This window comes from Amphiprion ocellaris, chromosome 19 (genome assembly GCF_022539595.1).
Source record: "Amphiprion ocellaris isolate individual 3 ecotype Okinawa chromosome 19, ASM2253959v1, whole genome shotgun sequence".
Classification (NCBI taxonomy): domain Eukaryota; kingdom Metazoa; phylum Chordata; class Actinopteri; family Pomacentridae; genus Amphiprion; species Amphiprion ocellaris.
In genome coordinates this window covers 31,277,617-31,292,167 of record NC_072784.1, presented here as the reverse complement: position 1 = coordinate 31,292,167, position 14,551 = coordinate 31,277,617, and the positions used below count along the sequence as shown (strand labels likewise).

The 14,551-nt window shown below is 39.5% G+C and overlaps 1 protein-coding gene across 14 annotated transcripts in view; it reads right to left on the bottom strand.

Moving 5' to 3' along the window:
* spag9a (sperm associated antigen 9a) overlaps positions 1-14,551 on the bottom strand; it is a 56,159-nt gene that overhangs the window by 28,192 nt on the left and 13,416 nt on the right. For 7 of the 14 annotated variants that reach the window (XR_008599710.1, XR_008599713.1, XR_008599711.1 and 4 more), the window contains exons 6-22: positions 12,528-12,617; positions 10,867-11,002; positions 9,451-9,544; positions 9,242-9,363; positions 7,511-7,525; positions 7,203-7,260; positions 6,968-7,120; positions 6,501-6,552; positions 6,278-6,408; positions 5,945-6,001; positions 4,099-4,263; positions 3,878-4,007; positions 2,900-2,989; positions 2,669-2,782; positions 2,411-2,588; positions 2,117-2,332; positions 588-798 (exon numbers count right to left, since the gene is read on the bottom strand). Coding sequence is in view for 10 of the 14 variants with exons in the window: in XM_055005097.1 (XP_054861072.1) it covers positions 588-798; positions 2,117-2,332; positions 2,411-2,588; positions 2,669-2,782; positions 2,900-2,989; positions 3,878-4,007; positions 4,099-4,263; positions 5,945-6,001; positions 6,278-6,408; positions 6,501-6,552; positions 6,968-7,120; positions 7,203-7,260; positions 7,511-7,525; positions 9,242-9,363; positions 9,451-9,544; positions 10,867-11,002; positions 12,528-12,617 (2,012 nt within the window). In the remaining 4 variants the exon portion in view is untranslated. Of the gene's footprint in view, positions 1-587; positions 799-2,116; positions 2,333-2,410; positions 2,589-2,668; positions 2,783-2,899; positions 2,990-3,877; positions 4,008-4,098; positions 4,264-5,944; positions 6,002-6,277; positions 6,409-6,500; positions 6,553-6,967; positions 7,121-7,202; positions 7,261-7,510; positions 7,526-8,013; positions 8,026-9,241; positions 9,364-9,450; positions 9,545-10,866; positions 11,003-12,527; positions 12,618-14,551 lie in introns of all 14 variants that reach the window. The other 7 variants (XM_055005094.1, XM_055005093.1, XM_055005092.1 and 4 more) reach the window with 7 other exon arrangements.

Here is a 14,551-nt window from a genome sequence, read left to right as displayed (position 1 = left end):
AAACACACATTTTGATTAAATGTGCAAAATTTCACTTTCATGTACAACACTGTCAGTGTAATGGACAGCATTTATTTTTAGCCTCATTTTCAGGTGCATTATTTCATTGTCATGTGTTTCATTATTTATTACCTCAGTATAATTAACAGCATTACTTTCCATTCTAGCTGTATTTTAGTTTATTTATTTTGTTTCAGTAATTTATCATTCTTGTATCTCATTGTTTTTCTACATTTTTAGGCACTGCATTTAGATTTTTCTAAGCAATACTGCACGTTACACCGCTGTTTACAGGACATTTTAATTTCCTCATTTGACCGTATATTTTTTACTAAAGTTTATTTGGCATTTTTCGCCCTAGTATATTCTAAACTTCTTTGTGTATTTTGTACTTTAGTGTTTTTCTTTTTTTTTTACCTTAATTTACCGGATTTTTGTGCTCATTTGTATAATTTTTTTTTTTTTGTATTTGTGGTCACTTTAGTTTTTCAGCTTTCTGCTGCAGCAAACAGAACTTCCCCATCAATAAAGTATATCTATTCTATATTTGGCACAAAAATATCCTTATCTTATCTTTCCATCCTTACCTCTGTGTTTGAGCCGGAGACGAGTCGGTGGGTCCGACCCCCAGCGGGTCGGTGAAAACGTGCTCCGTATAGATTCCTGGCTGGTTCTGATCCGCTCCCTGATCCTCCTCTCCTTCTTCACCCACACCAGCATTGGCCTCTGTTGCTTCCGTCGCCTCCTCTGCTGTAGGAACCACATCTTCTGTCGGACTGGTCTCTCTGGACAGCTCCACTGTGGGAATCACAGGGTTAAAGGGGTTTACAAAGGTCAGGTTTTCATACGTCTCTCAATAAAAAATATTAGCTGGTGTCCCTGATTGTTGTGTTTAGAGTGTGAGTAATGTATGAATCTGGAGTATTTGTTAAAAAGATGTAGTAGAAGAGCTGAGGGCAGATTCCTTTGAGAGCTGTGGAGATTCTAATAAAGTTGGTGCATCGCTGTAGGTGGGATTTTAATGAGGTGGAGTTATTTAATTTAGTAAACAGTAAAATGAACTATCCTAACTGAAGTAACCCCGAAAAGAACGTACAACCAAAACAGACAAAATATTACACAAATACAATTTTTATTATTTTCATCGACTATTTTTATCATCTAATTGATGTTTTTAAGACTTCATGTTATTCATTTTATTAGCTTTTACTCTTTAAATATTTACTTACGTACTTATTATTGCTACCATTACTACTATTTTTAACCTTGTGTTTTTGGTTTCCTCTATTTTCTTTAACTTCACTTGCTCTTCTTCCTTACTTGGCATTTTATTATTTTATCAGGTGTTGTTCTATTGATTCATTTTGAGTGAGTATCCACGGATGTATTATTCATATTATTAATAATATTATAATTAGTTACATGATTGAAAAAGATGTTTGCAAAACATGTTTCTGCTGCCACGGCTGAGAAGTGAACTAAAGATATTCTGTGTGAAAAAAAAATAAAAAATATGAAGAAAAGAAATGAAAGCCCAAGAAGATCTTACTGAAATGAGACATGAATAATTGATTCACTGAGCTCATTAATAGAATGTTCGGTTGTCCTGCGCTGCAAAGCTAAAATAAGAATGTTAAATCTACTACTGTTAACAATTTATGAAACAAATTGGTGTGGTTCAAATGCTCCTTTTAACAGCACTAATTAGACTGTCATTATGCTAAAACAGGATCTTGCTTGTTTCAAACCAAGGTTCATACATTTGATCTATTTTTGGCATAATTATTACAGATGACAAATGCTTTGTTATCGCTTTTTTATATTCTTGCCATTTTGCTGCAATTACCATATTTTCAGTCCATGTAAGCATGTAAATATTATCGTTTCAGTACAGTGGTTGGTCAGTAGTCAGTTTAATGACATTTTCTAGATTTTCTAACCTTAAAATTACCCATAAAACAAAAGTTACTGTGGTAGTTTAATGGTACCAGTGAACTGGATTTAACCCCAGACACAGACAGCAAAAGCCCACTAATCCTGCTTTGTTAAAAAAGCCCCTGAAGTTTCATTAACTTGTTGCTAGCAGAGGTTTTTCCAGCTTTTCGAGGAGAATTACCGGAGCTTGAGATCGCGCTGTGCTCAGTCGGCTGGTCGGTGACGCCTGAACCTGCCGTCTGGGGGACGGCGGTGGCGCCCTCTGCTGCCATGGTGCCGTCGCTGCCCGTGGAGCCCACACTGGCCACACTTCCTGCCAGCGACACCCCGTCACCTTGACTGGCCTCCAGATCTTTTGGTACCTCCTCGCCTGCTGGATAATCAGAATCTAGCACACCTGAAAAACAACAACGTCAAGTTAAAATATCAAAGAGGGAAAATAAACCTGACTGCACAGCGTGACGGCTCAACCTACCCGGCACGCTGGCGATGCAGACGACGTGGGTGTTGCAGGCGTAGAAGCTGTCCAGCAGGTCTGAAGGCTGGCTGGCGTCCAGCACCATGACTTTGGTGGAGGAGTGGGTGCTGGTGCAAACCCAAACCCTGCTGGACACCTCGTCCTGGACAGTCAGCTCCTTCTCCTTCTCCTGATCCTTACAGCAACAACATAAAAGTCTTGAAACAATTCCAACCAAGACTTTAACTTCAAGATAAACTTCCGTAAGGGACCCACCTTGTTCTCCTGCTCCAGTTGGTCCAGGCTACTCTGAGAACCCTTGGTCTGCTTACTGAGCTCTGATGGAGACGTCCGACCCCCTGACAGGTTGACCCCTGCAGCACACCACAGCTGGAGAACAGAGCATGTTATAAATATCTGAGGCTCTTCACAATTTCAAGAAATGTACAAAAAGGTGCACAGTGTGCCGCTTGCATCCAAGCAGCATCGAGTTGTTTATTTACAAACCTTCATAGAAGCATCTTTCTGATCCAGAGGTCTCAAGTAAACTGGTACTGGAAGGTTCATCTTATTTTCCACCTGCCCTCCGTTTGCCACCTGCAGAAAAAAAAAACAGTCACGGATGCAAAATGTGTTCCAAGAAACTTTGAAAATCAACATTTTCTCACATGCATCTCAACATATAGCTGGTATAAACACAGATAAAACACATGGAAAGCTACACTTATGAGTAAATGAAATAAGGCTGCATGATTATGGCCAAAATAACAATCACAATTATTTTGATCAGCATTGTTATTGTGAATATTCATTAATTTTAGGGACAATCAGGTCACTCCTTTTGCTGCATTTCTACTAATGTATGAATCTCTGCCTCGTAAAGACACTAAAAACACATTTCTTCTTCATTTTCAGAGCATCTCCTCGATGCAAAATCTAAATAAAAACGTACCCAAAACGCTAAGAGACACTACAATTTACGGATGTGTCCTGAATGCCTCACATGCAGACTAACGTAGATGCTGCTCTCCCTACTCATTTACTCCAGTGCATGAAAAAACTACTTCAAAAAGAGTAAAATAAGGCACAATACTGTCATATTTATACCTGCTGAAACCAAGTGAGCTCCATGGGTTGTTTTCTATAAGTGGAGCATGATTTTAAATAAAAATATCATAGTTGATCATGTTTATTTAACTGTGATTGTGCAGATCTGATATAGTGAATTCATAAAGTATTCTGACTTATTTATTTTTGGCATGCTTTATTGTGTTTGATGTTTAATTTTAATTGGATAAAACCACCATTTTTGCTTCTCAAGAGGCTGAGCTCCATCTGGCGGACACTTTACATAAACTGCATCTCCCAAAGAATGTGGAAAAGTTAACTAACCAGCTGTAAAACTGACAGCGATAATGACTGTCTCTGATGAAAAAGCAGCCATTTTTCCACCTTCTTGATTCCTGTTCAAGCGTTAATTCCCACCTTGTATTTGCTGGGGAGGCTCCATCCGTGTGCAGTGACTCGTCCATCCTCCTTCTGCATGTGGGCCTTCATCTGTCGGTACTGGGCCCTCTTCTGCTCTTTACGTGAAGGCGAACTGCACTGCTCCTTACTACAAGAAGAACATTTACAATTTTTAAGACTCTCTTCTGACATATTCACCTTGCTAAAATACAAAAAACACAACTGTCTCCGTTACTCACTCTTCATTGAGGAAGTCGAACGTCTTGGACTTCTCGGTGGGGAACTGGGAGAAGGTGCTGCTCCTCTTCACCATGCCGCCGGGGCTGTTGTACTTGACGTTGGACTGGGACTCCACCTTCTTGATGGCGGGAGAACTGGAGGAGGAGCTAAACAGTCTGCTGAAGCTGCAGGTGGTGAAGTTACAGAAAGCCGAGAGGGAAAACAGAGCCGACAGGAGTGCAGAGGAAAAGCAAGGAAGGGGGTCACCAACCAACCAGACAGTCGAGGATCAACACTACCACCAACATTTACCGTACAGCAACATAAAGCATGCTGGGAGTCGTAGTGCAGCTTCCTATCACATCTAACTGAAGCTGGATCGACAACATATAATCAAGAACAACTTATACACTAGTGTTCAAAAGTTTGGGGTCACCCAGATAATTCCATGTTTTCCATGAAAACTCCCACTTTTATCCATGTGCTAACAGAACTGCACAAGGGTTTTCCAATCATCAATGAGCCTTTCAACACCATTAGCTAACACAATGTAGCATTAGAACACAGGAGTGATGGTTGCTGGAAATGTTCCTCTGTACCTCTATGGAGATATTCCATTAAAAATCAGCCGTTTCCAGCTAGAATAGTCATTTACCACATTAACAATGTCTACACTGGATTTATCATTCATTTATTGTTATCTGTATTGAAAAAAAAGCTTTTTCTTTAAAAAAAATAAGCACATTTCTAAGTGACCCTAAACTTTTGAACGGTAGTGTATGTACTTACCAAACTGGGTCCCAAGAATTTAATATTTAACATTTGCAAAAAGTAGTATTTACTCCAGTTTAAATCCTGCATAATTAAAATATTTCCATGTGTAAACACTCAGAAAACCTACATATGTTGCTCTGACATTTAAATGCTAACATTCCTGTGCTTTGCCTGCCTTGTACTGCTGTTTTTGGCATCATATAGCCCAAATATGTGCCAAAAACTGATTAACCAGTTGACGCACATAGATATCTGTTTGTTTTTTAAATATATCTGCATCAAACAGTCCAAAAATTCTCTGACCTACATTATATCCAATCCAGCTGTTTTTTACTGGCCGAAATAACTTTAAAGTACCAACTCAACTCGTATAATGCAGTTTTCCACTTGCCAAAATCACAATTTAAACATTAATTACAAAATTTTTAAATTTCTAGACACAGTTTGAATCATGCTGCCTTTATAGATTCTATACCAGCCAAACAGGGAAATCTCTAGTGCAGAAAATATGGAGAAAAAATGTTCTTCAAATCATAGCAGACTGACGTTGTCATTTGTCATCAGGTTACCGCTTAATTTTTGGATGAATATTTTCAAATAAGCCCGATAAAAGAAATAAAACCCGACTAAATCTGCAGAGTTCCTATAATTTACAACCTCAGAGGCATAAGCGACCAAACGTCTCGCTTCAGCTCAGGAAAATATGAAAAGACACACAGCAGGCAGGAGACGGGAAAAGCCCGGGGCCACAATGAGACTCGTGTCGGAGCAGTTTGTGATAACAGCGAGTGGTTGGCTGCACGGAGAGAGAAGCGTTTATGGAGAACGACACATCAAAGTTGGATCCTTGTGGAACGGAGGAGCAGTTCTGTGTTAATGGAGGGCAAGAGAGAGGTTTGGCAGGGAGAAGGACTTTCACATCATCTTTACCTAATGCTGCCAATTCAAAAGCACATCCCGGAGAAGATGAGGAAACAAAATGCGTTTGAATATTTAAGAGAAAAAGTCAGGAGGAAACTTGGAAACCTTCGGTTAAAGCTAAAGCCCTATTTTAAATAAAGATCACAATGTGGTATATTTGAGAGGACTCACAACTGCCAAATGCTGGATTTCTTCTTTTCTGTCAGAGTTGGATTTTCCCTCGAAGCCCTAAAGAAAAAGAAAGTTAATCATAGTTAAAGACACACAAGCAGAAGATAAAGATGTAGAAAAAGGTCAGTGTTGTCTCCTGTGTCCCACCGATTCTTAAATTGAAAGCAGAAATCAGGAGCTCACTAACAAATAAGATTTTTCTATAGCTTTAGCTAAGTTTGGCCTGTTTATTTAAGCTTAGCATGTTTAGCTGAGTTTGTAAATGATCCACACTTATACAGCACCATACAGGCATGCATGTGCAAAATAGTCCCTCTTTCTTCCCCCTCTTACCTGATCATCTCCGTCCACCGCACAGCTTCCTGCAGCTCCATCAGTCGCTCTTTGTACTGGTTCCTCTCCATCAGCACTCGAGCCATTTCCACTCTGGTGAAGCGTTTCCTCTGAGCCGTCGGTACGTCACTCTGAGGCACCGCAAACAGAAATATACACCTTAATTATTTCACCAACAGGACAAACGGGGCAGAAGTTTGTCGTACAGATGCAAAAGACTCACATCTTCTTCGTCTTTAGTTTTCTGTTTCACTTCCTCCATCTCCACTCGTACTCTGGAAAAGATCATTTATTGCATTTACAGTATTTGTAGGGAACATTCTGTTATTTGGCACAAGTTCTGCAGTAATTAACTAACTGGGGATGTGTAATGATATCAGCATTATTATCAGTAAAAGCAAATAAAAGCTTTAAAATAACATAGAACTGTCTGAAGCAGGAGTGTCGAACTCATTTTAGTTCAGGGGCCACATTCAGCCCAGTTTGATCTCAAGTGTTCTCGACCAGTAAAATCACAGCACAATAACCTATAATAAAAAATAACCACAACTCCAAATATGTCCTTTTGTTTTAGTGCAAAACAGTACATTCTGAAAATGTTCAACACTTGAGATCATATTGGGCTGAATGTGGCCAATGAACTAAGATGAGTTGGACACTCCTGGTCTAGTGCATCACACTGCTCCTTACTTCTTGAGTTCCTCCTCTAGATCTCTGGTCTTGTCCTCCAGCTTGGTTTTGGCCTGTAATACAGCCTCCAGCTCCCCCTGCAGCATCTCCTTCTCACACGTCAGCTCGTCCACCTTCAGTATCAAGTCTTTATTCACCACATTTAAGGCATTCCTGGAAAGACGGGCGGCAAGAACATGTCAGAATACCTGCTAATTTAATTTAGCATATCTCCAAGTTTTAGTTATGTTCTTACTTTGTCTCAAGCAGTTGTGAATTCTCCTGAATTAGATTTTCAACTTCACGACCCATACCTGAACGGAATTAGAGAAAACGTTAGGGTTTTATTACTATAAAACAAAAAAAAGAAGAAGAAAAAACTATCCAACAACACACTGGAGCAGAAACTACTTTAGCACTACATTACTAACATCAAATCCAACACAAGGATGTGAAATATCTCCTAGAGAGATATTTTGTCACGGCACCACAAACTACCACAACACAAGAACCCACAGCACGTGACTGACGGGAGGAGAATGGATAGAGTGGGTGAGCTCTTACCAATCAAACTAAGGTCTGAGAAAACCATGCAATCCAAGTCAGGCGGAAAGAGCAAGGAAGAGAGAGAGAGAGAGAGAGAGAAAGAGATGCGGATATAGTTTGAGACAGTGGAATGTCCAAAATGATGAAGGAGTCGGAGCTATCGACTCCACAAGCACAAAAGAAGAGATGCTGCCAAATCTCTAAAGGCTAAAAACATTTGACAATTGTAGCAGCAGAGAGAAGGAACAGAGGAAAAGTACCAGGGCAAATAAAAAAAACCTCATAAGCTGCAAAAAGAACAATTAGGCCAACAAAGGAAATCCATCATTCATGCACCAAACCTTGTCAAAAAAGTAGAAAAGCTATAAACTGCGCATTTCTGCACCTACTGGATGGCAACTGTTATGAAACGTAATGAAGAAGAAGCCGGAACGATGGAGGAAATGGCAGTAATGGGGTGGAGGTCAGAGGGACAGTAACAGAACAATGTTTAGCTGAGGAAAGTTGGAGGTCATACACACCAGAGTACTCCACTGGGATTATGGACAAAAGCCAGAAGAATGAGACACGGGAGAAGAGAGAGGTGGTGTTAAACATGGCTAGATGGCTAACGGTGCGTTTAACAGCTGGACCCAAAGCAAAGCAGCGTCGCAGCAAACAGCAGCTCCGATGAATTTAACATTAAAGAAACAAAACAGTAAAGCTCACAGAGTCAAAACATCCTCAGGTTTGTTACAGTCACAGTCAATTCAAACATGAAAAATCCTAGAAACACAAATTTTAGGCTGTTCTCTCGTCGCCTGATGACTTGTCCTAATAAAAATAAGACAATAAAATGAACAAGTAAGAGGTGGAGCGAAGTTTGCTCCACAGTCCATTATTTTTATATGAAAACACCTCAAATTGCATTTTAAGAAGAATAATTTAACTTGCAAAAGAAAAAAAAGGAAAGCAACAGATTGTATAGGCCCTTGCAAGAATTAGCTGAAGCTTTATCTGAGGTCTGATCAAACTGTACAAAGTATCACTTCTCAGTTTATATTACATTATTAATTACTTTAGCATGTAACTGTATTTAGGACTAAATAAACCATCATCTACAAGAGGCTGAGAGTAAAATCCAGCTGCCACGGATCACCTTTGATTTGAGACTGATAACAGCAGTAAAACTTCAGCTGCACTAAAAATATATATATATAAATACTGTTGGCCAATTTCAACTAATGTAGAGCAACTTTAACTCATTTTTGAGCAACTTTAAATAATACAGAACAACTTTAAGTAATAATATGAACTTTAGCTAATATAGAGCAACTTTAATTCATGCACACTACCGTTTAAAAGTTTAGAGTCATTTAGAAATGTCCTTATTTTTGAAAGATCTTGAAAAATCTTATCTTTTATTCTATTATACCTCAGGGAGGAACATCGTTGTATTGTTGTCTGTACAATGACAATAAAGTTTTTGAATCTTAAACCTTGATTACAGAAGCTTCAAAAAACACGTTTAATTCTACAGAAAACCTGCAAACTAAATACTAAAGAGCATTTTCCATGATCACAGCATAAATGTCACAAATAGAATGCAAATCAGCTTTTACATAACCTGGTCTATGATGTGAATTATTTCAACAACAATCACTGAGTCAGCGTTTCATTCCAACACAATCCAGATGAAATGCATTCAGAGGACGTGACCAGACCGCTGCGACATTTTCCACTTTCAGCAAAGGTGAGGTTAGTACTCACCCAGCAGATCCGCCCCCTCGTCCACGTCCCCGATCAGCCCGGTGCCTGCAGACGACAGCTCCTCAAACAGGGAGTCTGTGTTGCGGTCAAACGCCATGTTCTCAATGCCTTTGGTGGGAGTACTGAGAGGAATAACAGCAGCATGGTGTTGAGGTGTTACCTGCTGAAACTCTGACTAGGGTTGTGTTCTGAGGCTCGCTCTCTGCTACCTGCAGGGTTTGTGTCCGATGAGGTCCATGTCCAGCTCAGGCGTGGACTCGATGATGTCCTGCACATCTGAGCTGTCCTCGTTTTCAGGCAAACCTGCATTAGACATAGAGGAAAGAGAAGCCAGGAATAACTGTTAAAAGATGTTATTTGTGGTATTTTTAGACTGAAGCAGCCATAAAAAGTTCTGCTGCGACATCTTGCAGAAAATAGAAATGCAATAAATCCACCAAATTAGGGATCGACTGATTTGGGTTTTCAGAGCTGATGAAGATTATTGGTAATCCAGAATGGCTGATAATCAATATGTGGAACCAGAAAACATAAAATATAATGTTTTAGCTGGGAACCTGTCATTCATAACTAGACTTCTTCATTGATGAGGGCGACTATAGCTGAATATGTAAAATAGAAACAGGAGTGATTGAATTATCTCCTCTGTTTATGTGATTGAAATTCATCAGTTTGTCTCCTGTTGTTCTTCTCTAGTTTCTTAATCGTTCTCCGTTTTTTCATTTTTATTTCCTACTAAGGTCCAGATCTTTAAAGCTTTAAAAATGATTGTTTTCCAGACTCTGTCACAGGTTAATCCATGGCTGCCTGCTAACTTAGCCGCTAGCTGTTAGCGTAGCATTAGCTACAATGAGAGGAGCTGATTTCCTGGTTTCTTGTTCAGTTTTCTGCTTGAGAGACATTTCTGAGACCACAGAGTGACAACAGACAGACAGACCTGAAGTAGAGCATTTAATTTATCAATAATCAGGAAATAAAAACACTGATACTGATAATTAGAAAAAAGATGGACTCGCCCCACCCGTCTCAGGACCCCTTCAGAGTCTCCTCTAGTGGGGACTGTGGGTCCCACACAGGAAAAACAGCCTTCGGACAAAATGCTCTTTCTGTTTAGTCCAGTAAGATCTGGAACAGTCTTCCACTGTCCATCAGAGAGTGTCCCACGTTAGTAACCTTCAAAACTCACCTTAAACAGTGGATGAAAGTCAACCATTGACCTTTAACTTCTTTGTGTACTCTTTGTAATGTCCTTTTATTGTGACCTATTGTCCTTTTATTGTGAAATTGTCCTTTTATTGTGACCTATTGTCCTTTTATTGTGAAACTGTCCTTTTATTGTGACCTATTGTCCTTTTATTGTGAAACTGTCCTTTTATTGTGACCTATTGTCCTATGTTTCACTGTTCTATTTTTTTTACCTACCTAGGCACTGCGGATGTTGCTATATTCCAGCATATTTACATCTATTGCTGCCTAAATAGATGTTCATTAATGTGCCCTGTCCCTATCAAATAAATAAAAATAATGAGAAAAAAGTCAAATATTGGCAACAATAATGGATCTGTCCCTACACAGATTGTGAATGACTGTGAACCTGTAAATAACATGAGAATATGTGGCCCTACCTACTGATATGGACCTGGTCCCTGGTGCCGCCTGCACCTCGGTGCTCTTACTGTTCCCGTCTTCCCTCTCCATGTCCGAGGCAGTGGTGGACATCGGTGTGGCCGACTTGGAGCCGGTGAAGTCTGACAGCTCATCCTGCAGTGAAAAGCGACTCATTACAGCGGTATTTACAGAAAGTCATTCAAAGGGTCCAAACAACACCTTGAATGAACTGATGCCAAAATAAAAAACAACCAGAACAAATTCAAACAAAAAAATCGTACAGAAAACACTTAGACCACACTGATACAAGGAAACAACCACAAAACAACAGAGTTTAGGATGGAAAAGGTAACAGATAAAGCAGACACAACAACAGACGCTAAGAGTCCAGTTTCTCTCAGCTCTTGTATTGTGTAGAGCAGAGGTGTCAAACATGCGGCCTGTGGGCCAAAACCGGCCCGCAGGATGACTTTGTAAAGTGTAAAAATTGCAGACATCAACTACAAACTGTAAATTTGTAAATAATTTGTTTTAATCATAAAGTAAAATACTATATTGTTCAGTTCCAGATACCTGAGACGAAATGTTTTGCCTCTTTCTAGATACTCTGTGATCTGTAAGTTGTAATGTATAAATGATAAATGGAGGCAAAATAATGTTGAAATTGAACTTTTTTTCTTAACAAATTTCAGAATATTCATAATGTTTTGTAAGAAACATAATTCCTTAAATGTGAACATTTTCAAAACGTATTTTTGCACTAAAGCAAAGGAAATTTTTTTAGTTGTGGTTATTTATTAGTTATTATGCTGTGATTTTACTGGTCTGGATCACTGGAGATCAAATTGGGCTGAACTAAATGAATTCGACACCCCTGATATAGAGCATTAATCTCTAAATAAAAATCCACCTCTAATACTAAAAAACTCACTAATGTTTTGCTTTTTACAAGAAAATACACATACACAAAAAAAAACAGAAACGCTATACTACAAAGATTTTTTTCTGTGAAACTAGAGCTCACAGAAAATCACACACAAATGAAATAACTTTGACACACTCGAGGTTTCTAATCAGATGCAGACAGACAACAGAAAAACACAAAGTCCACACAGCACTGCGGGGTTTGCAGAGGGCTTCACACAACATCAGCTGAACACAACGAAGGACAACAGGGGATCTGTCACTACTTCTAGAACACAACACAACATGAATCCACAGAGGATCCAGGAAGTGAAATGATAAAGCTGCTAAGCCCACTGGAACACACCTACAGCAGTAAGTGACAGAAGATTTAAATGTCTGATGCCGTGTTATTGCACAATGAGTCATCGGTAATGCTGAAGCTCTACATGGATGGAGCAAAGTGAAACAGAAAAGTCATGCATTCTAACTGAAATGAAACACAAAAATCGAGGCCAGATGCAACCAAGCCGTTATCGACCTTGACGGATTAATAATTAACCAGTTGGCTCAGATTTTGAAAGTCTTCACACAGGACCTGGTTGCATGTGGCACTATAAAGCACAGGTGCTCTGTGAACTGAGGAGGTCCGTGAATGCACGAGGTGAGAGGCGACGCTTTTGAAAAGATGAAACAGCATAATGGAGGGAACTACTGAAGCCCACACACAAACAAACTGTGCCGTCCGCCGCCGACGCTGCCATCATTCAACTACCTTGCAGTCGTCTGCCAGTGAATTCCCCCAAGTAGAGTCCTGCGCTCTCTTACCCTCCCTTTCCTTCGGGGGGTCGACAAAGTCCAACTGCTTGGGGGGGAAGAGTAAGAATGAAGCTCACATGTGCAGAAGCAGTTCAGCAGAAATGCAAACACCACAGAAGTGTGCATGTCTGTGAAGTGGATGGAAAAGTAAATATGTAAGCCTGTGTGTGATGTTTGCGCACACGAGTCAGAAGCTAACGGTGGAGGAAAAATGTGCATTTTCTGTGTAGAATGTAAAAAAGCTGCAAATCTGAGACCATTTATGATTCACAAAAAAATACTGTGCAAATATTCTGATAATCGGTTTAATAATCGGATGTTGAAGCCTGTATTTTCTCAGTTGTGCTGATTTGATGCTCTTAAATGTTGATCAAACAGCACAAGGCACCAACTAACATCATGTTTGGCTGCAAGAAATCACAACTGGTGATGTGAACTGGACAAAGCTTCACATTTTTAATATACTCTCTGAACTTCTAGCAGTTTCTGGGCATTTTGTCACATTTTTACCCGCTGTGGGCTCAGGGTTCAATGTGACATAAAGTCCTGCACCTTAAATGAAACAGAGAAATCATGGAAAGAAAGCAGACGTATTTTTGTTTTCTTGCAGTTTAACAAACTTAAAATGCAATAAATTATCATTTAAAAAGTTGAACTGAGATGGACATTGAACACTTTCTAAGTGCCCACAGGTGGAAACACCAGGGGAAAACAGCAGTATTTCATTATTTACATCCTTCTCTTCCATCTGCTCTGTGTAAACACAGCCTGCAGTTCAGCCGAAAAGCAAACAAAGTGATGAAATATCTCGATTTCTAGTTTAGATTTGCTTGTTTTTCCCAAAAAAAGGGAAAAATATTCAACATATGTTCAGCTCAAGGACAGTTGAAAAGGTAAAAATCAGTTTCTAACTATGCTTAATGGTGTGATTTCTGTATGTTTTAGAAAATAAAAAGCCTTTCAAAGCTGGTGCATGGTTTGGGAGATCAGAGGGTTAATAAAGAAGTAAAATTATCACTGAGGTGTGACAATAGCAAAAAAAAAACCAAAAACAAATTTTAAATAATTTCGATAAATTGTACCAGTTAAGTGTCTATTTGAATTATTTATGATGTCTCTGTGAATGGAATAATATGCAGTGGTTTAGAAAAAATTAATTCAGCCAGTTTCAATCGGTGGTTTTTGCTTATTGACTCATCTTGTACATGGAGATCAGATCCTGTCATTAACCTGACGCTGCTTTTCGCCCCCTACCATAAATAAATATGACATCTGAGGTTTCTCTGTGTTCAAAAGGCCACGGCTCAACAATAACCATCCTGTAGCTGCCATTACATAAGATCCAATCACGTTCCAGCTAGCCTCTCTCTCCCTCAGTGACTGGCCGCGAGCCATACAGCGGCATCACTCCCATCATGCACTGCGCTCCACAGGCCATGTCCCAGTTTCAACAAAAAGGCAGCAGTGGGATGAAGCAACGTCGTCACCCTCCAGGTCCAACAAAAACACACCCACACACCCGAAAAGTAGCAACAGCAGCTTATCTGTAGCTGAAAGAACAAAACAATCATCATGTCTGTATGACAAAAAGTGGAAATTTGTCATTTAATTAAGCCTAAAATCCATATTTAACATTAAAATATATGTATGTGCATTCAAAAGATGATTGCTGCATATTCATGGGATGCTTTTAATGATCTCCTCCGACTGCTGCACCAGAGGAAGTCTGCATATTCATCAGTGGTTAAAGAAGAGTCTGGAAACAGAGGTGGCCTTGTCAGATGCCTGCTAAAACACGCATCAGAACACCCGAGCCTTATCAAAGGATCTCTATTTATAAATGGATCTGAAGCCAAAAACTCCTCTATCTTCTATCTCTGGCAGAACAGCTGGAAACACGGTTACAGTGGTCGTGTCATTATCCATATTTCCTGTATTTCTTTTAGAGTTTGTGTACAAAACAGTGACTGTGCAGAGATG